The sequence below is a fragment of the Ambystoma mexicanum genome, chromosome 3q (genome assembly GCF_040938575.1).
Source record: "Ambystoma mexicanum isolate Mex_15411 chromosome 3q, UKY_AmexF1_1, whole genome shotgun sequence".
In the NCBI taxonomy this organism is placed as follows: Eukaryota; Metazoa; Chordata; class Amphibia; order Caudata; family Ambystomatidae; genus Ambystoma; species Ambystoma mexicanum.
In genome coordinates this window covers 1,056,547,797-1,056,574,113 of record NC_090926.1, presented here as the reverse complement: position 1 = coordinate 1,056,574,113, position 26,317 = coordinate 1,056,547,797, and the positions used below count along the sequence as shown (strand labels likewise).

The following is a 26,317-nucleotide window of genomic DNA, read 5'->3' as shown; positions in this document are numbered from 1 at the left end:
GGAACTCTTGTTCAGAAGAGAATTGCCGTAGCATTTCGATGCTGGACTGCCCATGTGGGCAGGACAAAAACTGATATGCAAATGGATATTTCCCTTCTGTGAAAAGTACTGTGATCTAAAGTGTGGCTGCGGACCCTCGAGTGGGTACCTTCCTAAAGAACAGGTAATTTAGCTGTGTTCGTTTTCGCAGCGGGGCGCCTATTACTATTTTTTTATTGAAATGGGATATAGCTATAAAAAGCCAAAAATCAGGCGTTTTGTCATCTCTGATGTCTGTGAACATCTCAGATGTTCGCAGACCTTCCTGTGATGTTCGCAAACTTGCCAAAAGTTCGAGGATATCCGTGCATATTTCTGCATCATAGGGTCGGTGAAAAGCAGTTTTTGGATGCCTTATAGCTTTAGCGCTACTCAATTAAACTGTATGAAATATTGCAATATCATTTTAGACCCGACATCGAATTGGTCTGCAAAGGTTGGTGCTTTTTCACCAAGAGGGAGCAAAATTGGAGGGGGGCCCCAAAATATTTAAAAGGCTTACAAATTTGGTACCGTTTGACGAATCTGCGCAATTGCTTCCAAACAGATTATAAACCCAACCTTGAATATTTGAGCAGAGTTTGAATGGTTTTTGTCAAGTGGGGGCTAAATTATATGACTACTTATTGTACATACATTTTGACACTTTTCAAAAAATAAAACATGGACGAATTTGCACCAAGTGTGCAAGGACCTGAAAGAATGGTTTTGCAAATGTGTCCATGTTTTCTTTTTTGAAAAGTGTCATAATGTAGGTACAAAGAATTGTGATATTCCTTTGGTGACTGAGGTATAGCCTGTGGCCATGGCCAGTGGCCAGATTGTCTGGGTTGCGACCCAGACAATCTGGCTTCTGGCCATGGCCAGGAGGGACCGGTAATGGGGTTAAAGAGGGTATGGCCACTAGGGACCGGCTATGTGGAAAAGATTTTGAAAAACAGGATAGGTTTGAATGGAAAACAATTCCAAACATCAGTGATGTCATTGATGATGTAATTTGTGATTTCGTCTTTGATATCCTGGGTGTTATTCTTAGCAGTGCGTGGTGGTGGCTCGAGTTATGGCTGCATAGCTTACCATAACTGGCAAATTTCTTGGGTTTTTCGATTTTAAATGGAACCATAACCTCCCTTTAACAAAGTTTTTTGACTAAATTTCATAGGTTTTTTTAGTGCAACTTAACCATAATATCCCTTCAACAACACTTTTTTTGCTAAATTTTATAGATTTCTATTAGTGCATCTTAACCATAACGTAGCTTTAACTACGTTTTTTCTGTGAATGTATATAAATATATATATATATATATATACAATTCTCAATGGATGTCTGTGCATTGGGGACTTGGCGGCATGGGCACAGATATCCTTTCCCAGAGACCAGGCTTCCCCTCTCAGCCCGTCCTCTTCTAAAATTCATTGAGGCTCTTGGGTAAAGGAAACATGATCTCCTTTAGCAAGGAGCTCCGGCAGAGTAGTTCAGGGGTCGGGTAGTCACCCTAGCCTTCAACCAATTACCACTCACAGGTGCAGACCCTCAGTGATAGGCACACTCCAAGGGACAAGGGAAAACAGTATAAATACAACCAGCCCCCGCTGCTGGGCATAGGTTGCGGGAGCAGGAGGTTTGTGTTTGGAAAAACCTGGGGACTAAAGAGTGCTAGATAGGAGAGTGGCAGAGAAGGATTTGAGAGGAGGAGGTGGCTGAAGAGACAGAGAGATCTGATAGGGAAGCAGCCGAGTGTAGAAGGTGACATGTTCAAAGGTGAAGGAGGTAGGGAGATCAAAAAGGAAGACAGTGGTAGTAACAGGAGTGGTGGAGGCGGTAGCCGTTAAGGTAAGAAGTGTTTAAGCAGAGTTCAGAAGGGAAAATGGCAGTGCTAGTGATGGATGTGGCAGAGGTGGTAACAGCTAAGGACTCAGAGGTTAAGGGTGTGTTATGGAAAGAGTTGAAGGGGAACCCATCCGGTGGAGAGAGGCAGTGAACAAGGACAGTCCAAGGTGGTATAGATGAGGTCGTGATGATAAGAACAGCCCAAGGTGGTTGGAATAAAGTGGTGGAAAGAAGGACAGCAGAAGGTGGTAAAGATGAGATGAGGTGATGGTGGGAAGGACAGTGCATGGTGTTAAAGAGCTAGAACAACAGACCAAAATGGTAATGAGGAAATGGAGAATGACAACAAGGAGGAGGCAATCACAGAATCAGAGGAGGAGGTGACCTGAAACACTAATGAGGTGGGAGATAGAGAAGGGGTTGGAGGATAGACATTGCAGAGCTGCTCAGTGAGGTGAATGCCTGGAAAGAGACCTGTCAGTCAGAGCACTAAGGTTCTGAAGGAACAGGCCAGGCCCCACGCAGACTTAGGTGGTAAGAGGAGCTTCCAACTCGGGCAAGGGAGCTTAGTGGAAGTTCACAGAGGAGGCTGGAAGGGAAAACAGGCTCTGACGGCAGAACAGCAGAATTAGATTGTTCTGCCTCTCTCCAAGCTGAACTCTACATCTCATTTCAGGAGACCTGGGGAGCAATTCAGAACATCGTGCCTGGGTTTGTCGTGGGATGTGAGACCCCAGAAAGCCCGCATCTAGGCTCAGTCGAACAAATTAAAAGTGTTTTTGCCACTCTTGAGCCTACACCACCAGAGAGGGGTGATGTAACCCCTCAGGAACATTTGCACTAGACACTGTTTTGAATAGGATGACAAGAACTGGTAGGGGGCAGTTGTAGTAAATCTATTTCTATATCAAAGACCATAAAAGCCGCATTAATACACACAGTTCAACAAAATAAAACAAGTACAAAATCAACATCATAAGACCACAATTAACATTAAATATTACGAGCCAAAAAACGTCATACAAAATTCATGAACCACAATACTAAATACTAAATTCTCATGTATGGTATTTTTAATCGCCACGCTTTTTTAAAAAAAAACTGGCTTTGGGTCTATATATCAGAGTCATTCTGAGTACACATAAAACAATATTTTGGTTTCTATATATTGGGAAAAGCCATCTTCGTCTCAATTTGTCATAAAGAGGACAAAATATTAAAAAATGAGAAAAATACTCTCTCTGATTTTGACATCCCTTACATCTATCTATGTTTCCCACACATCAATTTCGTATGACAGTTGCCAACGGTAGGACACCCAATCCTGCTTTCAGATAGCTTTCATTCCCTATCCTCCAAAAGTTGAGATACCTTTTAGGGCAAAGTTGCAATTTAAATGCTAAATAATTTGCCACTATATGAATAGTGCTTAACTTAGACAACTTTTTTAAATAAAACCAATGTTTATATTTCTGTGCAATAATAGCTTTAGGGATTATTTTCCCTTTATCTAAGGGCGGCTCCATCAGATATAAGCCCAAACTGGTGCTTAACTCAGAAACATAATGGACTCAAGGCAAATGTATTGAACTGCTATGAGCAAGAACATCCTATTATGCTAGTCTATACGAAAATAAGTAATCAGATGTCATAATCATATGAAAAAACAGAAGGGGTTTTAGCTTAGCCTCACACGCTAACCCATTAATCCCTAATTCTAATCGAGGCGATAGCGACAGGGTGCTATTCGGTAGCATAAACATCCTCATAGGGTTCCTAACTCTCTCGACTCCAACAGCGTGAGATCTGAGTAACCCCAAATCTCTCCACTCCAACAGCGTACGATCTGAGTACCCCCAAATCTCAGCACCATATAGTGACAATGAATTAGCACATGCACTAGGGATTGGGAAGTTCATTACCTCCATAATGTTTTTAAAAACATTGTATCACTCACCCATGCCTCATGAAATCCAGAATCAACGTATTAATCCCTTCCCCCCACTGTCCATCTATTCAGACACCCAACTAATCATAGAAACCTACCATCTCTACTATAGCTTTGCCAAGAGAAATTGGGGAGATAAATGTTCCATTAGGTTTAGACCAGATTAATAATGTAGTCTTGGTTAGGTTAATTTCTACACCCATTGTTGATGAAACAACTGACATAGTATTCAAGGCTTTTTGAATACCCATCCTAGTCTTGCTTATCAATACCATATGTGATGAATCCTGCAGTATCATCACTGATTCTTTGCTCATGGTCTCCCACACATGGCTCGGGACGGCAGCTGCTACCTGATCCTGACCCTGGGGGTGGTGTTAGGAGGGAGGATCATGTGGGAGGTGTGAGAAACCAAAGGGTGTCTCACCTACTAGTCTCCGGGGATCTCTCTCTCGGGTGGCCAGGGCGCAGCCATCGCTTTTGGATCCACACCCTGGGGGTGGACCAGTGCGGGAGGATCGCCTGGATGAGGGGTCTTTAGGGAGTGGGGGTGAGGCAGCCGATGGTGACACGCGGTATTCCCACCTAACCTATCTTAATTTTTAGGATTTTCTGAGGTCCCAACTCCCACCTTTCTACACAAACACTGGTCCGAGGAAGAGGGTGACTGAGAGTAACAAGATCAACTCTTATACATCGCACTGGACATGTTCCACTAATCCGGTCCAGCAAAGTCAGGCACTTGACTTTAAGTGGATACATCTGAAACAAATTAGCTCTCCTCACATGGATAAAAGGCGGAACATAGAGACCACACACCGAGCAAGGTGGAACACGAGTGAGAGTAGAAATTCCAGGGCGAATGTCAACCTACAGAGCGACGGACCAAGGGATGAGAGCAGCGGGTCGAGAACCCTAGGAGTTCCCTACAGGAGGCTGTTTCCTCCAAAAGGCTGCAAAAGATATGTGGAAAAGGCCAAATCCCAAAGCAAAGGGCTGTATTGGGTTTCAAGGACGCCAGTGACCCTCCCTGGTGAACGGCAGAGTTGGGGAGACGAGGTCAAGCCTGGTGTACTAACCGTGACTCGTGAATTGGAAAATTGTAAAGACAAGAAAGAAACGCACACAGCCGGTGAGTTGGCTAGTAACCTGAAAGATTGGTGTGTGTTAAAGAAAGATTGAAGTTGCAACATTATATTGCATGGGAAGACTGCACGCGTGTGGATGAGATGCGAAGGAAGGCAGACCTGTGACTGAACTTTGAAGTAAGGACAGCATTGAAATCAGAGATACTGAGTAATGGAGTGGTCCGGTGAAAGGAAGTAGCCCACTCGAAAGTCTCAGTGAAAGGTGCATTGTTTGTAGGGATAAAGTGAATGAACTGTAAATGCGAAGTAAGTGATCCAAATTAACCCCAAGTGAAGGGGAGAGTAAAAACTGAACATTGAACTTTAAGTCGAAGTGGTCCTGCAGAAGTCTGTAGAGAAAGCCATGCACATTTTAAAAGTCTTCGACATCCGAAAATGGTCTGAACCCGACTGAGGGTGACCCAAAGTGTAATAAGTTTGGGGAAGGGAGCCCCCTGCAAGTATTGTTGAAATTTTGTTGTGAAAGGTCTGAGCCTGATAGAGGGGGACCAAAGTATACTTTTGTTTTGAAGAGGTCTGAGCCCGATAGAGGGGGACCAACGTGAAATTTTGTTTTGAAGAGGTCTGAGCCCAACAGACGGGGACCGGCGTGAACATTTTGTTGAATGTTGTTTGGAAGAATGGAAAGAGATACTTTAACGTGGAAGGTGGACCTTGATCCACGTTTTGAACTGTTTTTGTGTTGAAAACCCGAGCCAGAGTGTGTCATCCTGCCTATGGGGACAGCCTTTCTCCCTGCTGTCTAACGTTGGGAGGAGAGGTGATTCAGCCATATTTATTCTTTATATTTGAACACTGATTTTCCTTTACATCCATATCTCCTTTATACACTTTTGTACAAGAGATAGGGCAGGCATTAGGTTTTGTTCGCATAGGCCATTTTCATTTGACATACTCGAATAGGACTGTTTTATTTCGAAACAGGGCAATCCCCAATCCGAGCCTCCACACGCCTGGATGCTGCCATCCTCCTCTGCTGGGGATTCAGGTTTGTTCTTTCCTTCTTCCTCCCCGTCCCTGCTAACGCTGCAGCGTTTCAGAACAGAAAAACTGCTATTAGTACCTCGGTCTTGCAGGCCGCGCTACTAACAACAATAAGGGCCTCACAGCTGTGGCATTACTGAGTCAGGTAATGCCCCGGGTCCTTTGTTAACTATGGGCCCCGGGGCATTACCTGAGTCGGTAATGCTCCCGCGGCTCGGGATTATTGCTTAAATAAAGGTTTTACAAAATGTACCTTTTGTGTCAGTGTCATACTTGTGATACCATGCCTCCCTTACATAGGGGATAACTACAGGGAGGAGGTGGTGACTCCATTAGGAGAGAGGCAGTATTTCCCTCCCCTTTTGAGGAAAGCTGTATGGTAACTAAAATGAATGGCATACTGCTATTATGCGAAGAATAACATTCACATATCAAATACACATAATTCACATTTAACATCTTGTTATGCTGGTGTTTTTGTTTTTGGCAACAATCCTATGTACTATAACTCCCACACCGCCTAAAGTACTGAGACGAGGAAGAGGAAGAAGGAGTTAGTAGGGATTGAAAGAAACCTCAAGTCAAATACGCAGGCTAGTTGTTATAGTGGAGATCAGCTGCGTGGGACATTTAAAAATGGCTTGCACTTTCAAGTCGAAGAGCATAGCAGCAGAGCAGGCAGCGCAGGAAGCAGAACCGCGAGTGAAGGCAGACACACAGGAACGAACCATGCAGCAGAAGGCAGAGCCTTTCAAGCTGCCACTTGTCAGCCTTCCTTATTGGAGTGGTGGAAGACCCAAAAAACCATGGCAGGCACCAGGGAAGAGCCACTCCAGAGCCGGCAGCAGCAGCAATGCTGTTCAGAGAGCAGTTGTACCGGAAAACAACAGCTTCACCGGCAAGTGAACACCAAGCCGGTAGGGAAGCTGAAACCGAGGTTGCAAAGCGGGAGAAGCCATTCCTGAGTCAGGACTCTGCCGCAGCCGTGTGTTACGGGTTGGAAAACACTGGTGCGTTGGCCCAGTGATAGTGGGAACCCCAGGGTGTACCGACAGGCACAGAAATATTTGAAAGTTAATTTTGAATACTTCCCAAGTAAAGCAGAAAGACTGAATTTGCACAAATCCTCACGCATGTAATTCCAAGATGGGGAAAGTTGGAGCAAAGATTATTACAATCAGATAAATGTTAATGAAGGAGTTAAAAAATATAGAATATGTACAAGTCTTCCTATCAGAGATGCCAATATTGGGAAAGTTGGAAAAAATATTGCCACAAGTAAATGAACATTGGTGAAGAAGTGAACTTGAACAAGTCTCCACATAAGAAATGCCAATATGGGGAAAATTGAAACAAGCAGTATCTAAAACCAATAAAGTATAGACTGTGCTATGCTGAAAGATTGAGAGAACATTGGAAGCAGTCCTGGTGAATAAAATACATCAGGTAGTGAGGATTTGGAGAAGAGATACCTGCAGGAGGGTATACCAGGGGATCTAAAGAATTTACTGAAGGGTTCCTGGCAGAGGAATATACCAGGAAGATGTCCTTGAGAAGCTGTTACACAAAAGAAACACTTGAGCTATCCTTTGAACAATATTGTGTGGAAGAGACACGTTTGCCATCCTTGGAGTGTGTGTTGTACAAAAGAGAACATTGTTTGGAAAATACACCTTCACCATCCTTTCAGAGACTAATCCAGAGGAAGGGGACCATCCTTTGGATCACAGGACGTATCCTTGGAGGAAATAATTTTGTTTGATTTATATATTTGTTTTACATTTGAACATTTTTAAACCTAGATCAGAGACAATTTACCTTACACTTTTAATTGTTTAATTTCTAGTATATATATTTTGGACACAAGGACCATTTTCTTAATTTTGACAAAAAGACACAGTCTGATCTTTAGTTATAGTTTCCTAGGTAGGGAAACTCTCTTTAGGATAGGGACAGTGGGGCCTGTATCCAACCAATCCACGAGTGGGGCATCCATATCAATATTTTCAGTGTATGTGGCAATTGTATTAATATACAAACTAGAGAGAGTAGGAGCTATAACACTGCCTTGCTTTACTCCTCTAACCGCAGGGAAGGTCTTTGCAAGTCTCCCCCGACCTCCGTCCCTTACCCAAGCGAACCTGTGCATATGTGTTTGTATATAAACTATGGTTTGCAGATAAAAGATTAATTGCGACACCCAACTCAAATAAATACTGCCATAGTAGTTATATAGGTATTGAATCAAATGCATTTCTCAAATCTATGAAGACCAGAAATAGCTTTTGCTTTCTAAGCTTCAAATTTGATCACAAAGGAGAGACAGCCTAAAAACTAGTTTGAGTGGGATACTACGTGGTCTAAAACCTGCCTGTAAATTGGAAAGGACTCCCTTCTCTTGTATCCATTCCTCCAGTCTCATCAAGAGGATTTTCCCATATACCTTAGAGTTTGCGTCTGTTAGCGAAATGGGCCTATAGTTATGTGGATCGCCACGAGTCTATCTTTTATACACGGAAACTGTTATTGCTCCTTTCCAAGTAGATGGTACCATTGAACTACAGGTTATATTGGAGAATACCCCCCATAAAATAGGAACCCACACCCTTACATTAGATAGTAATAGGTCTCCCGGGATTAGATCTAAACCTGGCGCTTTATTTCTTTTTTGTGCCAGGATTGCTACTTTTTCCTCATCAGCTGCCTCCACGATCACCAGTCTGGCTTCAGAGAAGCCAGAGGCACGGAAACAGCTCTCCTGAACACTTGTGATGATTTGCTCTCAAACCTCGATTCCAGCTCTCCTTCTGTCCTCATCCGCATTGATCTGTCCTCTGCCTTTGACACGGTCAATCATTCCATCCTCATAAATCGGCTTTGTGATACCTTGGGCATCACGGACCGGTCACTAGATTAGTTGACCTCTTTCCTCTCAAATCGGCCTTCCCAAGTTCAACTGGGCCCTTTTCTCTCCTCTACCTTACTCTCGACATGCAGTGTCAATCAGGGCTCTTTGCTCTCACCATGGCTTTTCAACATTTCCCTTGCCACTCTTGCCCACTTGATCTCCGCCTTCTCTCATTTCCATTGTTATGCTGACGACACACAACTCTCCTTTAAGATACCCTCTCCTTCCTCCTCTCCTCCCACTTTCATTCCCGACTGTCTGACTGGTATTCAGGCATAGTGTGCTGCTAAAGATCTCTGCCTTAACGCCAGTAAGACTGAGATCCTTCTCATTGGGACTCCTACCCCCTCCTTTCCTCCTACACTCTGGCCGCTCTCTGCGGGCTCTCTCCCCTCATCCTCATGTGAGGCAAAAAACCTTGGTGTCATCTTTGAATCTTCTCCCTCCTTCTCACCTCGTATCTCTGACCTTGCCAAGAAGGCCCACTTTCAGCTTCACCTCCTCTGAGGCATTCTCCCTTTCCTCACCTTACCAGAAACTCAATGTCTCGAGAGCTCTGGTTCCTGTCAAGACTGGACTAATGCAACAGTCTCTTCCTTAATCTGCCTCTCTCCCTCCTTTGCCCTCTTTAACTAATCCAGAATAGGACTGCAAGATTTATCCTTGGCCTCAAGCACAGAGACCACATCCCTCCAGCCCTAAAACCTCTCCACTAACTCCCTTTGGTTGCAAGGATCAAATTCAAGACCCTCTGCACCATCCACAAGGCTTTCTGGGGCCAGGGACCTCCCTATATCCAACTCTCTCTCCCTAAATACCTTCCTGCTAGATTCCTTCAGTCCTCTAGCTCCAACTTGACATGGGTAGTATAGCTCATTGGCAACGACGCAGAGCAACACAGGTTCGAATCCCGGGCCCGCCATTAGAAACCTCTTCGGTATTAAGAGCATTATAATAAAAAAACAAATTATAAAAACCAATTATAACTCTCTGCATGTCAGACATTTCTCCAAGTAGAGAGTGGGGGTAGATCCCTTTCTTCAGCAGGAGCCTTCCTCTGGAAACAGCCTCCCTGCCCCTCTCCGACTTGAGCTGGAACTCCTTAAGTTCTGGAGGCGTCTCAAGACCTTCCTTTTCTCCTCCTCCTTCCCTCCCCCCGTCCCCTACTAGTCTCCTCTTGCCACTGCAACTGTTTGCCTGTTCCCTTGTGAGTCTTATTGGGTTCAGGCCCACCTTTGACCAGTCTTCCCCTGCACCTCTTCTTACCAGCACTTGCCCTTGGGTACCCTTCCCTGACTAGCCTGTTGAGGTTGCTCCCCCAATTCCTCACACTGGCTGACTCCTACCCCTTTTTCCCCTTGCACTTGCCCTCCCGGGCTCCCCTCAGCACATTCCCAGCCCCCGTGGCACCCTCCCTCTTCCACTTCTCCATCCTCATCCTTCCCTATCCCATCCCTTCGTCCTGTTCTGACCCCTCCCCCTGCACTTCTTGATACTGCACTTGCACAATCCGAATGTCACAAGGCCTAGTAAGACCGTTATTGTTGTTTTTATCCCCGCTCCCCCCCCTTTTGTATTGTGGCATCGGGAAACACTTTTTGCTGTACAGGTGCCATACACATTTTCGGGCTGGTGATTGGTAAGATTTGCTGAAGTAGATACACCAATCATCCTCTGCATTAGGTGGATAGGGAGATTGAGGAACATTAGAGCTAGCAGCAGAGACTAACTTCCAGAATGATTTTGTATCCTTCATGTGGGTCACTAATATCAGCGCATCCCATTTATATCGCTCATATTCTACTTTCTTTTGTTCTAATAATACCTTGTATTCATTCTGCGCTCGTCTAACTTCCAGGGGATCTCTCCAGTCCTTTGATTTCACAATTTCCAATAGATTAACTTTCATAAAGCAGCATTCTTGGTCATACCACCAATCTTGGTTGTGCCGTTTCGTCTCTGCGGTGAGTAAGAATTTGAAAAGAGTGGGCCAACACATTGCTAACCTGGTCCCACATTTTTTTATAGGGGAAACTCTCCTCTTCAAGTACTAGATTTTCGAATAGAGTGATTAAAGCTACATATATTTGACCTATTGATCCTCATTTACTAATTTGTCGTGAAGGAACTCTTTCACAAATAGCCTGCCCCTCTGCTTTATCAAGACGGATAATCTGGTTATTATTTCTGGCATATGGGAGTGAAAGCAATAGATGTAAAGAATCATGGTCACTTTCCACAAGCTGAACGGGTGTCCATTGATATAGTCACCTGGGAAATGGCTGCCAGGGGGCGACATTTCCCAAAAAAGTACACTCAGTAAAATGAAACACTTTCCCCCAAATATTCTAGGATTGGAGTTTATAATATAAAAGTATACCTCTCCTAGAATATTTGTGGAAAGTATTGTAGTGGCCTGGAAAAAAGTTGCCTACTTGCTGACTTTTTCCAAGCAACATTATCCCATTGAACCACTGAATGACCCTTAAATCACTTACCGATTTTCAACTGTTTACTTTAAGTAATATACAATCAGTGTAAGAACTGCGGCTCCCTTATAGCGGATATATCCTGACTAAATCTGCCGTTACAGGCCCTATCACCTTTTACCATCAGTTCTTGTATTTATTTAAATGAAAAGTTCTGTGCAGGGTATGCAAACCGTACTAAGCCAAATGGGAACACCCCAAAATGTATCATGATCTTTGCACCAAACATTTTTACTTTTTAACAGTTTCTAATTGCATATTAAAATTGACCATTGGAAATATATGATAATCCTTTCTATCCTGTTGGCCGGCATAACATTCTAATTCATCCATAGATATGAACCAATAGATCATTTATTGCTTTATTTTAGACCTTTAATATATATTAACAATAAAAAAACAGTAATAGCATCAACATACCTCTTAACAGTTAAGATATCTGTGGATGGAGAATGGACTAGAGTTTTAGGGTCATGCAAATCATGTTTAAGCCAGGTAACCAATCCTCCACTTGGGCGTCCACTTTGAGATTTCTTAGCAAGTAGGGAAAAAGAGGCATATCCCACTCTTTCTTCCAGCATCAGGAGCCACGTCTCCTGGAGGCAGATAACAATACATCCATCCATGAATCCTTGCCAGTCTTTACCTTGCCATTTCCCTTTCATTCCTGCTATGTTCCAAGATACAGAGACCAATTTTAGTTTACTGACATTCGCTATTATTAGACTTATTAGCCACAGCTTCGAAATTCTTGCTTTTTGGCTCCTTACTGTTCCTGAACTCTGTCGTCCTACTCTGAGCTACTTAGACATTCACCCCTATTAGAATCCTGGGTGAGTGAATAGCCCTTTCCCATTGGCCAATTTGCGGGCTATAAGAACCGGCATAGCTGGCCGTTTCATTATCGCCCACAAATTGCCCATTGCTTTCTTCAACTGGGAAAGTTGTTCATTAACAGTGATTCGCCCCCCTTCAGTGGCCAAAGTGAAAATGACATTTTCCTACGAATACCTTCTTTTTTTGTTTAATAGTTTGTTAGTGAAAAGAATAGCTTACTATAATTAAGCATGACTTATTTTTTTATCATGCTGCGCTCGGGCATTTAACTCGGTCTTCAGAGCCCATAAAGCCCAGTACGGCCCTCGGGCCAGGTCTATAAAGCTATATTAAAACCTTCAAGGGGGAACATGAGTTACACACCCATAAACAGTCTCAGTGGCCTGGCTCGTCAGATCCCCTTGTCTTAGTATATGTGCTCTTTTAAGAGTGGAGTCTAATTAAGCCTTTGATGAATCCATAATAAATGACTTTTGACTTGACTTTGACTTGAGTAAGTCACAGAGGCACTTTTTACGACAGAACAATTTATAGCTGGTTCTGAAACAGAAATACCCTGTAATGGTTCTTCCTCTTTTTTTATAACAGTGACCAGGATAGATGGGGGCCTCGTCATATACACCTTTACATCATGGCAGCTGTTATAAACATGACGTCTATATATGTATGTTGATAAATATGAATTTGGTGTTTACTATTGTACCTTCATTAAGGTCATTGTGCCGGGGAGAAGCCATGTCTGATAGGGATTTAAATATTATTAGGTTCTGTTTTATTTATCACTGTGTTTCATATTCTATTTTAAACGTTCTTCCAGTAAGAAACTGTATTTTCTTAGGCTCTAAGTATTGGTCAGATAGTTGTTTCTCAACGAAATGGCCACCATGTATTGTCTAGTCCCATGTTTATGTCCTTTCAGTTGTGTCCTCTTTCTCTTCTGCTTAGTTGAAAAGAAGGCCTCGGCTTTCGTGAGAAATCCTTGGATTTGGCCTGGAGATACCCTTGTAATTCAACAGAGAGTGGCCCCCGAAATCAGGAGCTCAAGTTGGAATGAGCTGTGCGGCTTTATGGTTGAAGGGTGTTCAAAGCCCTTTAATCCAAGCTGCTGTCCACATGTCTTTTTGTGTACCCGCTCGCTATCTTCAGGTCATGCTGGTGGGTTAAGTGGCACGGCAAAATGAGCCGGGGCTCATCAAGGGGGTGTGGGCTAATAGTGGGGGGTCGTCTGCCGGCTCATTCGGCCACGCCTCCTTGATGTGCCCCAGCTTGATGGCCTACAGGCACCCCCGCCAGGCAGCCCTTTGTTGAAATCAACACCCTCTCCCGCCTGGGGGGGAGGGTGCTGATCTCTGCATCTATTGCCTGAAAGGTTGCCGGGCGGGGGACAGCAGCCACATGTTTTCAACCTTAATGGTGGTGCTGCCCCATGCCAGCAATTTGACATGGGGCAGCACCACCATTAAGGCTGAAAAGGGAGGGCGCTGGAAGCCTAGGCCTTTTTTCCTAAAGCCTGGCGCTACCACAAACAAGCAGGAGCTCCAGGCTTCAGGAAAAAAAGTCTGCGGCTTCCTGCAGTCTCACCTTTTCTTCTATAATGGTGACGCCGGCCCAGGGCATCTCTTGGTTCAAGGGATGCCTCACAGGTGCCGGCGCCACCATAATTGAGAGAAGGAATTTTCTTTCTGAAGCCTAAAGCTCTCCCATATGAGGGAGAGCTTCACACTTTAGAAAAAAAAGCCTTGTCCTCTAGCGAACGGGAATGACAGGGGACAGGCTAGCCCTGGCCCACTGCAAGCCTTGGGTCACGCAGAGAGCTAGGCAGCCAGACAGACTTTCAAGCTATGGATAAAGGCTTCACTCCTCCGTGCTTTGTTTGCACAAGTCCACATAAGGAAGCAACAGTGTCATTTCCACGGCACCAACCCCCCATTAACCCTCCCCAAAACATCTATGCATGTGTGCATCGTTAGAGCTGCCACATCTAGCAGATAGATGGGCATGGGTTGGCTCATCAGTACTTTTTAGCCTCTGATCAGTGTTTCAAAGCACCACAATGCAAAAGGGAGGGCTAAAGGGAATAAAATAAACAATAAAAACAATGAATAAATCATAAAACAAACAGGGTCTTAATAGGACTTATAACATTGGGAAGGTGCAAGTGCAGAGAAAAGAGAAAGGGGGGGCAGGAGGTAAGTGCTTGGGTGAACCCAGTGGGGAAGTGACAGAAGTGCCTGCTACGGAGGCAACAGGTAAGTGCAATGGCGGGGACGGTCCAAGCAAAGGGGAGGTCTACCACCCAACCGACAAGTGGAGGCCTGTGACAAACCACCCAACAGACAGGTGTAGGCCCAGAGGCCAATGCAGGGGGGTGGATGCTGGTGGTGATTGGGCAGATGGCTGGGACCCTATAGGACGCTTGACGGGCCAGACAGCCAATCTCAGCGGCTGTGGGGATGGTTAGCACAGGAGGGAGAGAGGGAAGGAGGAGCAGAAGAGAAAAGTCTTGAGTTGCTTCCGGAACCTGGGGCGATCTGGTTAAAGACAAAGAGAGGGATAGACTATTCCAGAGGAGCCAGCCAGCCAGATATGTGCCCCCAGCTCTCTGCTTGGAGAAACGTTTAACCATCAGAGAGTTGGAGCAAGAAGATCGAAGGTACCTAGAAGGCGAGTATTTGGTAAGAGAGCTGCAGACAGTGTGGTCTCAGGCCATCTACACATCACACTTAGTGATGTGATTATTCCTGCCTTTTATTAATTTCCGTCAATTGCGATTTGCTGAAATGTGAATATTCTATGTGTACCTTAGCTGCAGTTGGTTGTCTCAACTGTCAATATACTGTAGCTTCCCAGATCTCCAAGTCTTGGCCGAATAGTGTTTGTTTTGCTCCTTTTTTAGGTCAGGTGTGAAAGACTTTAGATCTCTGCAAGACAACTAGATGATGCATATTGGAGGGGCTGCCCGTTGCCAGTCAGCTGTTCCGTGATTCAGAATGAGTGCATCCTGGTGAAAGCTGTTATCGCTGAACCAAATCAAATCTGTATCTATGAAAGATGAGAAATGATACCTTATATATATATATATATTTGCATTGACATTTTTCCAAAAAACTGAGCAACGTCAATGATCAGCTTATAAACGTGTAGGTGACACTTTGGATGCTCCGAATATTCTTAAAGATTGGGATGAGCCATGAAAGAGCCTGCTGCTGGTAAATTGGGGTCCATGGGCCACTTGCTTATTAATCAGCTAGCAAACGCATGTCCATTTATATATTCTCAACTCACCCCATCCCGAGCTCTCATTCCCCCTTCTAAGTCCTGCAAATTCCTCTCTATATAGTGTGGTGTGTGACCCTTCCACGAGTGTTGCCTCTTTAAGGGAATGTACCCATCCCCTTTTGTATTGCCATTTTAACACAGGCCATGACTGCGTCATGGCCCAAGCTAATAAAAGGAGCCTCTGTAGACACGTGCAGCAGAACGGCTGCGGACTCCAGAAGAGGAACTCCTGCGTCTGTGTCTCATTTCATGTAGGCTGCAGGTCTACCCGTGGAGGCACAGGCCTGCATGCCCTGATGTCGTGGGACCCTCGTGCCAGCACGTGGCAGAGGCCCGCACGGCCAGGGGCATGGCTGGCTGTGCCCCCACCCCCGATGGTGCTGGAGTCCTATAGCACCAGGTGACTGCCGGATGTCCAGGGCAGGCCCCAACCCCCATAGGCACTGGGCCTGTCCTGTGCTGATGTGACTTGCATGGTGGTTGCCTGCCGGATGTCAATGGCAGGACACCCACAACATATATAACGAAAGTTGCATCTGTTAAGCATACATCAGCGTATGCTTTGCGAGCATAGGTACCTTTAAAAAACACACGTAATCGCCCTTCTTCCTTTTCTCCACATCGACGTCCTGTCATCTTGCTCTCCTACACCTGCGCTTGTGACCACCTGTATCGACCCAGAATTCAGAAGAAGGTTCTCACAGGGGGGTCTGGCAATTCTAATTGTTTCATCAGCCCACCCCTTTTTCCCGTTCTTCCCCCTCTTCTTCTTTTTCACCCCATTCCTTTTCCCTTTTCCCTCTCCCCTCTCCTTCCTTTCCCGCCTCTGCCCCCGTTCTAATGTACCAGAAGTAATGACCATCTCTTTGCTATCCTCCGTTCACGTTCACTGTGCCTTAAATGCTGTCTACGCCTGTAGGTAAGTGCACCAGATCCCCTTGAATAGTTTCAAGATGATCCCTTTCCTGTTCTGGGCCTTGTTCTGGACATCCTACATCGGGGTGAGATCCCTCAAAAGTTAGTCTCTCCATTCTGCCTCGGCAATAAATGCTACTTTTAAATGAGAAATGTTGCAAAGAGTTTCTTTTCTACACGCGGCTGTGCTCCTGGATAGTTTGTTCATAGGTTGTTTTATTGGTGACAGTGTTCGTGTGTGCTTTCTTCTGTGTGAAAGTACTTGCCCCAGAACTAGTCTGTTCTCAGTGTTCATGATGGATTCGGAACCGTGTAATACAAGCCTTTATCGGGTTTCCAAAACATGCTGGACGTCATTGTAAAGGGCGCCGGTAATGGTGCCGACGCCGTTAAACCCACTCTGCACGATTACGAGGCCTCCTCGCGGGACCCGCTCTGGAAGTCTGGTTTTACCAGACGTCCAGAGCAGCTCCCGCACCCATTCCCATTGAGCCCTATGGGGGCTCAAATAGGAATGGGGAAGGTCCGGGCCCGGGTTCCCTGAAGGAGGAATTACTGGGCCCTCCGAACTCGGAATGGGCCGGTAATTCCCCATTCAGGGTACCCGGACCCGATTTTGGAGGCAGCCATGGAGCCAATAGCGACATGGCTACCTCCAAAGTCGTAATGAGGCCCTATATATGTATAATGGTCAACTTGAGATTGCTGTTTTAAATGGTGCCATCTTTAAGGTGATGGTGCTTGTCAGATATAAAAAGTTAAGAGGTTAGGTCATTTATCGTTTGTTGCTCACGGTGGGATACTTTTACAGGTGAGTTGGGGCGTGTTATATCCAGATGGTGAAAGAGTCTAATTCCTTGCTGCCTCTGGGCAAATGCATACGCGGGTATGATGTCAAGTCCTCAAAATTAAAGTGGGGGGACTCATCAACAACCGCAATGGGATGTGACATCGCCAGAAATTAGCATATCAAGGTGAAATATGCACATTTCATTAAATTTGCTTTGCATAACCACCCAAATTGCACAGGACGAATGGCATTTGCCTTTCATAAAATCAAAACGCACACAAAACTGAGAGAGGATATTATTTTCTTCTAATAGTGTTTTTGAAACCGGTAAACGGTGTGCATGTTTTAAACTCCAAGAACCAATACAAATTTTTTCCCTGGAACTTGCAGTACCAGGACATTTCACCTTTAGTTGTTTGTTGTTTGTTGTTTGTTGTTTGTTGTTTGTTGTTTGTTGTTTTTCATCAGGTCATATAGTGCAGTGGTGAAGTGTCCAGTCTGCAAACCCGAGGACTGCAGTTCAATCCCTGAAGTTGACTTTAATTAATAAATTCAGAGGATATTCAATGTTTCACATTTGAGGTTGGGGGGAGGGACTGAGTCCACCCTCTGAAAGAAGCGGGGGGACTCTGTCCACGCGTGTACCCTCGACTTCAGCCCTAGATAAACGTGAGGTGTTAAGGGAGGCAAGCAAATGTATTGATATTTGGATAGAACGAGAATGCTACCTACTGGCTTTGCTGATGGTATCTGGTATCTAAGCACTGGCTTTAACCGTCTAGCCATTAAAGAATGGTTACAAGGCAAAAGAAGATGAAACGGGCCACATGTTCTAGGCTGGCGCAGTCACAGGTGCGCATTGCCTCAATACACACTTTACCCTCCCATTTCTCAATTACTGTGCCAAATAAGAATACCCGGGTCTAAATGTAATGTATAGTAAAAGTAATGGTTGAGGGGAGCATACATCACCAATATTCATGCAGTTGGGAATTGATTCAACATAGTATTTCAAAATTCATAGCACAATGTAAGTACTTTCCCCCATAAGTGGCTTTGGCCCTCATTACGAGTTGGGGTGGTAATACAGCGGAATTACCATTACTCTCCATTGGTGGCATTGGTAATTCCAGCCGGTGGAATCACCACCAAAACTGAGCACACAACGATAAATCCTCCCCCGTATTCGGCAAAATTACTGTTACCGCAGTCAATTCAGCGCTATTTCTGCTGGCAGAATTAACCTGACACCTTATTCGGCGGTATGGTAAAAGTGGTGGTAATAAGCCCCGTTACGTAAAAAAGGGATGGATACAACCATAACTTATTTTATACAAAACTAGTACAACATGGCTAAACAAAGAGATCAGTGCGAATAATCCAGGTCAAAAATTTCCTTTGGTTGATATCCGAAGATTGATTCTTCAAGATTCTTCCACAGCCGAGCCAGTAACAAGGCTTAAAGGTCCCCGTGCACGTGATATCTTTCCAGCTCAGCTTTCACAGGAGTGGTCAGAGTATTCTTCCCAAAGCCAATGAACCTTTTACACACAAAGAAAACAGAAGAACAATAAAAAAACAAACTCCCAAAGAGAAATAGTAAAAACATCAGCAACAACATGTTCCAAACACAAAACTGATGTGCATGTGATATCTTTCCAGCTCAGCTTTCACAGGAGTGGTCAGAGTATTCTTCCCAAAGCCAATGAACCTTTTACACACAAAGAAAACAGAAGAACAATAAAAAAACAAACTCCCAAAGAGAAATAGTAAAAACATCAGCAACAACATGTTCCAAACACAAAACTGATGTGCATGTGATATCTTTCCAGCTCAGCATTCACAGGAGTGGTCAGAGTATTCTTCCCAAAGCCAATGGACCTTTTACACACAAAGAAAACAGAAGAAAAATCAAAAAACAAACTCCCAAAGAGAAATAGTAAAAACATCAGCAACAACATGTTCCAAACACAAAACTGATGGGCATGTGATATCTTTCCAGCTCAGCTTTCACAGGAGTGGTCAGAGTATTCTTCCCAAAGCCAATGAACCTTTTACACACAAAGAAAAAGAAGAAAAATCAAGAAACAAACTCCCAAAGAGAAATAGTAAAAACATCAGCAACAACATGTTCCAAACACAAAACTGATGTGCATGTGATATCTTTCCAGCTCAGCTTTCACAGGAGTGGTCAGAGTATTCTTCCCAAAGCCAATGAACCTTTTACACACAAAGAAAACAGAAGAACAATAAAAAAACAAACTCCCAAAGAGAAATAGTAAAAACATCAGCAACAACATGTTCCAAACACAAAACTGATGTGCATGTGATATCTTTCCAGCTCAGCTTTCACAGGAGTGGTCAGAGTATTCTTCCCAAAGCCAATGAACCTTTTACACACAAAGAAAACAGAAGAACAATAAAAAAACAAACTCCCAAAGAGAAATAGTAAAAACATCAGCAACAACATGTTCCAAACACAAAACTGATGTGCATGTGATATCTTTCCAGCTCAGCATTCACAGGAGTGGTCAGAGTATTCTTCCCAAAGCCAATGGACCTTTTACACACAAAGAAAACAGAAGAAAAATCAAAAAACAAACTCCCAAAGAGAAATAGTAAAAACATCAGCAACAACATGTTCCAAACACAAAACTGATGGGCATGTGATATCTTTCCAGCTCAGCTTTCACAGGAGTGGTCAGAGTATTCTTCCCAAAGCCAATGAACCTTTTACACACAAAGAAAAAGAAGAAAAATCAAGAAACAAACTCCCAAAGAGAAATAGTAAAAACATCAGCAACAACATGTTCCAAACACAAAACTGATCTGACGTTAAATTCAAATAAAAAAAAAAACTTCAACTATTTCGTTGGGTCCTATTAAAAAACCAAACCAAACAAAATTTCTTTTTTTACCACCAATTCATCATACGTTTCCTGCAAGTAACACAACAATTTCATTAGTTTCTTTAAAAAACATATCCTAGAGTATTATTGCACAATTAGTCAGTTCCGAGCTTAACTATAAGATATTGAATAAGAGGGGACAGATAATTCACGCTACTGGCCATAATGGACGTGTGCCGTGTTGCCCTGATGCATTCGTTTTAGCAGTGCAAGTGGACCCATGTCCATTTCAAGAGCTTCTATCATGTCCACTGATCTACCTCATGTTCACTAACCAAAGGCCATTTTAAGTCTATGCAAGTCAGGTAAAGTGATCATATTTGAGGTGCACGTACTCAAGGAAAAATCATCAGAGAGCTGCTGCTTCTCTCCAGGGTGTCACTGGGGATTATTCCAATGTTTCAAAACAATGATGCAAGGAAGGGTACCTTTAACTGTCCCCTGTTTACATCCATGCTGCGTTTTAAGCTTCTCTCATTTTATGATACATTTGGAATCCCCAACAAAGTGGATTTGATTGTCTCTCTCTTCCCATTGCAGGTGTGTGTTGCTGAAGCTGGCCAGCCTGGGAATGTTCCTCTTCTCTCTTGGGCAGAAGATGCTGTGCTTTGGGCAACCTAAGGACCCCAACTGTTCAGCCTGTGGATACAACAAACACTACCAGGTTATCTATATGTTGCATTGAGCGTCCTTTCTGCTTAGTGCTGTGCCAAAGGCATCTGAGTGGCTGTGGCCTCTGACAGGAGTACAGTCATGATAGCGCAGAATGTGATACTCACGAAGGTCCTTTTGGGGTCCTCAGACCTAGAAGCTGATACTCCTAGAATACCGCTACCTCCATGATGCCTAGGTGTTGAATTGAAATTGAGCCAGTGTTTACTCCTATACCTGCTCTCCAACCTTGATTCCAACACCCCCTGTGTCCTCATCTTACTTGATCTCTCTTCTGCCTTTGATACAGTCAACCATGCCATCCTGCTCAACCATCTCCGTGATTGATTGATATTTTATTTGTATCGCGCTCGTACACAAGTGTTTCAGAGCGCGACAAGGCAAGGGAGGGGAACAGGGGAGAACAAAACAGCGATCTTACTAGGCCCAGTGACATTGAGAACGCGCAAGTGCATGGGAGAGGGGGGAGGGGAAAAGTGCATGGAAGGGGGGAGAGGTGGAAAGTGCGAAGCAGAGGAGAAACAGATAAATAACAATAAATAAATAATAAAGGCAATAAACAGTGGTAATGCAGCCAGCAATTTGCAAGTGCTAGGTTTAAGGCAGCAAACAGGGTAGGTCTGATAAGTGCAGGAAGAAACTGGGGGGGCTGTATGGGTACAGATACAGACCCCAGTGCAAGGGGTGGCCCGGAGGCAGTGCGGGAGGGTGGCAGGATGAGCAGGCAACTTGGCCCAAAAGACAGAGGGTGGCCAGGTGCACAGTGCCAAGAGAGAACAGATCAGCAGGGGAGAGAGGGAGCGAAGGCAGAAGACAAGAGGAAGGTCTTGAGGTGCTTCCGGAACCGGAGATGGTTCTCCTCAAGTTTTAGAGTGGTAGGGAGGCTGTTCCAGAGGGAGGCCCCAGCCAAAGACAGAGATCTACCCCCAGCTCGTTTCTTAGAAAAACGACTGACCCTGAGTGAGTTGGAGGTAGAGGAGCGAAGAGCTTGAGAGGGGAGGTATTTGCGGAGGGATAGCTGAAGGTATTTTGGACCCAGGCCCCAGAAAGCCTTGTGGACAATGCAGAGGGTTTTGAATTTAATCCTTGCATCCACTGGGAGCTAGTGGAGAGATTTCAGAGCTGGAGAGATACGATCTCAGGGCTTGAGGCCAAGGACAAGTCTCGCAGTCCTGTTCTGGATTAGTTGCAGAGGGCGGAGAGTAGAGGCAAGTAGATTTAGAAAGAGGCTTTTACAATAGTCCAAGCTAGAGAGGACCAGAGCTTGAGATACCACGAGCTTCTGGGGGAAGGAGAGGAAAGGCAGAGTACCTCTGAGGAGGTGCAGTCGGAAATTTGACTTTTTAGAGACCTCAGAGATGTGGGCGGAGAAGGAAAGGGTGGAGTCAAAGATGACCCCGAGGTTCTTAGCCTCGCAGGTGGGGGTAGGAGGAGGGCCAAGGGAGGCCGGCCAGAGAGTGAGGGGAAAGGATGGTGAAGGTGTGCCGATGAGGAGGATCTCCGTCTTGCTGGCATTCAGACAAAGATCATTGGCAGCACACCAATCTTGAATGGCAGTTAGGCAATCAGGGATGAGAGAGGGAGAGGAGGTGGCAGAGGGCAGCTTGAAAATGAGTTGAGTGTCGTCAGCGTAGCACTGGAAATTTGAGCAGAAAATGGCAATGCAGTGGGCGAAAGTTGCCAGGTATTGGTTGAAAAGCCAGGGCGAGAGGTTAGACCCCTGGGGAACACCACAGGTAGAGAGCAAGATAGATGAAAGGAAGGACCCAAGTTGGACCTGGGAGGGTCGATCTGAGAGGAAAGAGGTCAGCCAGGCCAGAGCCTGATCAGTGATACCCAGGTTTTCATGGAGACGGTTGAGCAGGATGGTATGGTTGACCGTGTCGAAGGCAGAAGAGACATCGAGGAGGATGAGGACAGATGGAATGTTAGAGTCAAGGTTGGTGAGCAGATCTTCATGGATGTTTAGGAGAGCAGTTTCCATGCTTCTGGCAGCTCTGAAGCTAGACTTGTGGTCATGGAGACAGCCAACCGAATTGGAATGAAGGTTAAGCTGAGAGATGGCCAACTTTCCAGGAGTTTGCCAAGAAAGGGAGTAATGGAAAGTGGGCGATAGTTAGCTGGACAAGAAGGATCAGCTGTGGGTTTCTTGAGAAGAGGATGCACAAAGGAGTGCTTCAGAGGGGAGAGGAAGGATCCAGAGGCAAAGGAGTGGTGCAAGAATCAGCAAGGGCCGGAGTGAGGGTGTCAATGTGGTCCTTGATGGTTTTAGAGGAACAGGGATGAACCTGTTTTGAAGAGGCTTTCATAGATCGGACTTGTCTAGCAACCTCGTCAGGGGTGAAAAGAGGAAAGGACGAGAAGGATGGTGGGAGGGTGCCTAAAGGAGGGTCAGCAAGCACAGATGGAGAGGGAAGAGGAGGAGTGTGGGTGGAGAAGGTGGACAGGATGTCCTGGGTTTTTTAAATGAAGTGAGAGGCAAGGGCATTGCAAAGAGCCTGGGAGGAAACAGGAGGGGTAGAGACTGCAGCAGGGTTGGCCAGCTCCTTGCAGATTTTAAAGAGTTTGGCCGAGTTGTTACATGCCGCAGAGACACGAGCTTGAATGTGGACTCTCTTCTTGGTGAGGACAGAGAGTCTGTATTGCCTTTGTAGCAGGCGACAGGCCAGTTTGTCAGAGGATGAACGGTAATCCTCCATTTCCTCTCAGCTGCCCTACACTTACTTTTAAGTGTAGCTAGGTCAGAGTCATACCAGGAATTGCACTTGGCTTTGGACTTCAAACAGATCCTCATGACAGGGGCAAGAGCATCAAGCGTATCAGAAATTGAAGAGTAGCGCAGAGACAGGGCTGTATCAGGATGAGAGACAGCCAAAGGTGGAGGGATAACCTAGGTATCACCGATTAGACCCTAGCTTGTCTGACTTCTTTCCTCACCGATCGACCCTCCCAGGTCCAACTGGGGTCCTTCCTCTCCTCTATCTCTATCTCTACCTGTGGTGTTCCCAAGGGGTCTACCCTTGCTCCCTGGATGTTCAACCAATACCTGTCACTTCTTGCCCACCGCATTGCTGCTTTCTTCCCCAACTTTCAGTGCTATGAGGATGACACTCTACCTTAATGCCAGTAAGACTGAGATTCTCCTCATCGGCACACCCGCTCTCTCCTTTCCTGTCACTCTCTGTCCGGCCTCTCTTGACACTCTTCCTGCTCCCACCTGCAAGGCTAAAAACCTCAGGGTCATCTTCGACTCCACACTCTTTGACGTCTCTAAGAAGTCACACTACCAGCTGCACCTCCTCAGAGGTATTCTTCCTTTCCTCTCCTTCCCCCAGAAGCTTACTGTCTCCAGAGCTCTGGTTCTCTCTAGGCTGGATTATTGCAACAGACTATTTCTAAATCTGCCTGCTTCTACTCTCCGCCCTCTGCAACTCACCCAGAACAGGACTGCAAGACTTGTCCTTGGCCTCAAGCCCAGGGATCGTATCTCTCCAGGACTGAAATGTCTGCACTGGCTCCCAGTGGCTGTGAGGATTAAGTTCAAAACCCTCTGCATTGTCCACAAGGCCTTCTGGGGCCTCAGTACCTTCAACTCTCTCTTCCTAAATATCTTCCTTCTCAAGCTCTATGCTTATCCGCCTCCAACTCCCTCAGGGTCAGTCGCTTCACCAAGCAACAAGTGGGTGGTAGATCTCTTTCTTCGGCTGCGGTTTCCCTATGGAATAGCCTCCCGGCCTCCCTGCAACTTGAGGAGAACCACCTCAGTTTCCGGGAAAGCACCTCAAACCCTTCCCCTTTGCTTCTGCTTTCTCTCCTCCTCCCCCCTGCTGAACTCCTGGCTGAAACTGCACTGGTTACCTGACCACCTTCTGATCTCAGGCCCAGGTCCCCTCCCCAGCCATTTGCACACCTGAACTGCCTCCATGGCAACCCCCACACTTGGGGACTGTTTTCTGTATCCCTACAGTCCCCTACCAGCACTTGACACCAAATGTCTGCAATTACCCTTGCACTTGCCACCAGCTGGCCATATTTGTATTTATTGCTGCTATTTATTCTATTTATTTTTTATTGTCGATCCCATGTACTGCACTGTCCTCTCCCCCTCGACCCTCACTTTTCCCCTTATCCCTTATCCCTTTCGTTGCACTCGTGCGATCTCAGCGACACCTGGCCTAGCACGATCGTTGTCTCTTTCTTCCCTATGTTCCCCCTCCCTTGCCTCCTTGCGCCTTGGATCACTTGTGTATAGGCGCGTTATAAATGCCATATCATATCATATCACAGTGGTGAATGCAGGTGGATTGAGGGGTCATTGGTGGCCAGTAGACCCAGTTAGTTTCACTAGTTTAACAATTATATATATAAACGAAACAGGTTTTCTCTGCATTTTCCTTCTGTGCAATTTGATATTAAGTGTGCAACATCTCTCGCTCTTCCTGTAACCTTTTTATGCACTCTTCCTACACCTGTTCTCTCTTCCTGCACCCATTCTCTCTCCCTGCACCTTACAGTTTGCAAATCTCTCCGGTTGTGGCTCTCATCTGTACTCCTTTAACCCATTCCTGTGTATGCTCTGCCCCTTCCTGTCTAAGCCACACTCTGTAATGTCCAAGCCAGCCCGTTCCGTTCCATACCCACCCATTCCTGTTTAAACCCCACCCATTTCCTGCACCCGTCCTACCTTTTCATGCCTATACCCCACTCCTTCCACTGTGACCCCCACTCCTTACGATCCAAGATCTGCTAAAGCCAGTGGCGTCCCCAGGAATCAAATTTAGGAGGGGCACAGAGGGGGCCAAAGGAAACCTCCAAAGGGGGTGGCTTAGCAATCATCTACAAATCTAACCTAACCATCAAAGAGATAAAACCTATGATACTCCCGTCTGCTGAGTTACTCACAGTAAAAATAGGGCTAACACCATCCCGAACAATTACTATGCACCCAATCTACAGACCCCCTAGCACCAGGAACATCCTTACTGAATAATAACGTCAAACCGGGAACCCAAACTATCTTACTTGGAGACTTCAACCAGGGCCTCAATGACCCGAAAGACTCTAATGACACTATTCTAGCTAACACTATTGCCGAAGCAGGCCTTACTATCAGGAACACAGAACCCACCCACTCTAAAGGCCGTATCTTGGACTGGATAGCAGGTATTAACTGTTTCTCGAGCATCATTGCCACTGATCCATGTGTCCGGACTGACCACCACTTGATAACATTTACCATCCAGGACATTTCCCAATCCAACGTAACTAAGCCTAACGCTCCACCAGCCCTAACCAGGTGTAAAAAGAATATAACAGTCACCAACCTTTTACCCCTGATTCAGCCCATCACCAACCCTACCTACCTCCCCACTGATCCTACTGAATTGGTGAATCTGTACAATAACACCATTGACACTGCTTTAGATACCATCGCTCCCTTGAAAATGAGCAAAGAGAAACCTCTGGCCCACCTCAATTCCTGGTTCACCCCTAGCCTAAAAGCCTTGCGCAAAGAAAAAAGGCAGGCTGAAACCATCTGGAGAAAGTACCCCATAGCTGAGAATAA

At 45.4% G+C, this 26,317-nt stretch overlaps 1 protein-coding gene across 2 annotated transcripts in view; it reads left to right on the top strand.

Moving 5' to 3' along the window:
* TMC8 (transmembrane channel like 8) overlaps positions 1-26,317 on the top strand; it is a 719,897-nt gene that overhangs the window by 302,537 nt on the left and 391,043 nt on the right. For both annotated transcript variants that reach the window (XM_069655257.1, XM_069655258.1), the window contains one exon: positions 20,620-20,743. In XM_069655257.1, coding sequence (XP_069511358.1) covers positions 20,620-20,743 — 124 coding nt within the window. The remainder of the gene's footprint in view (positions 1-20,619; positions 20,744-26,317) is intronic.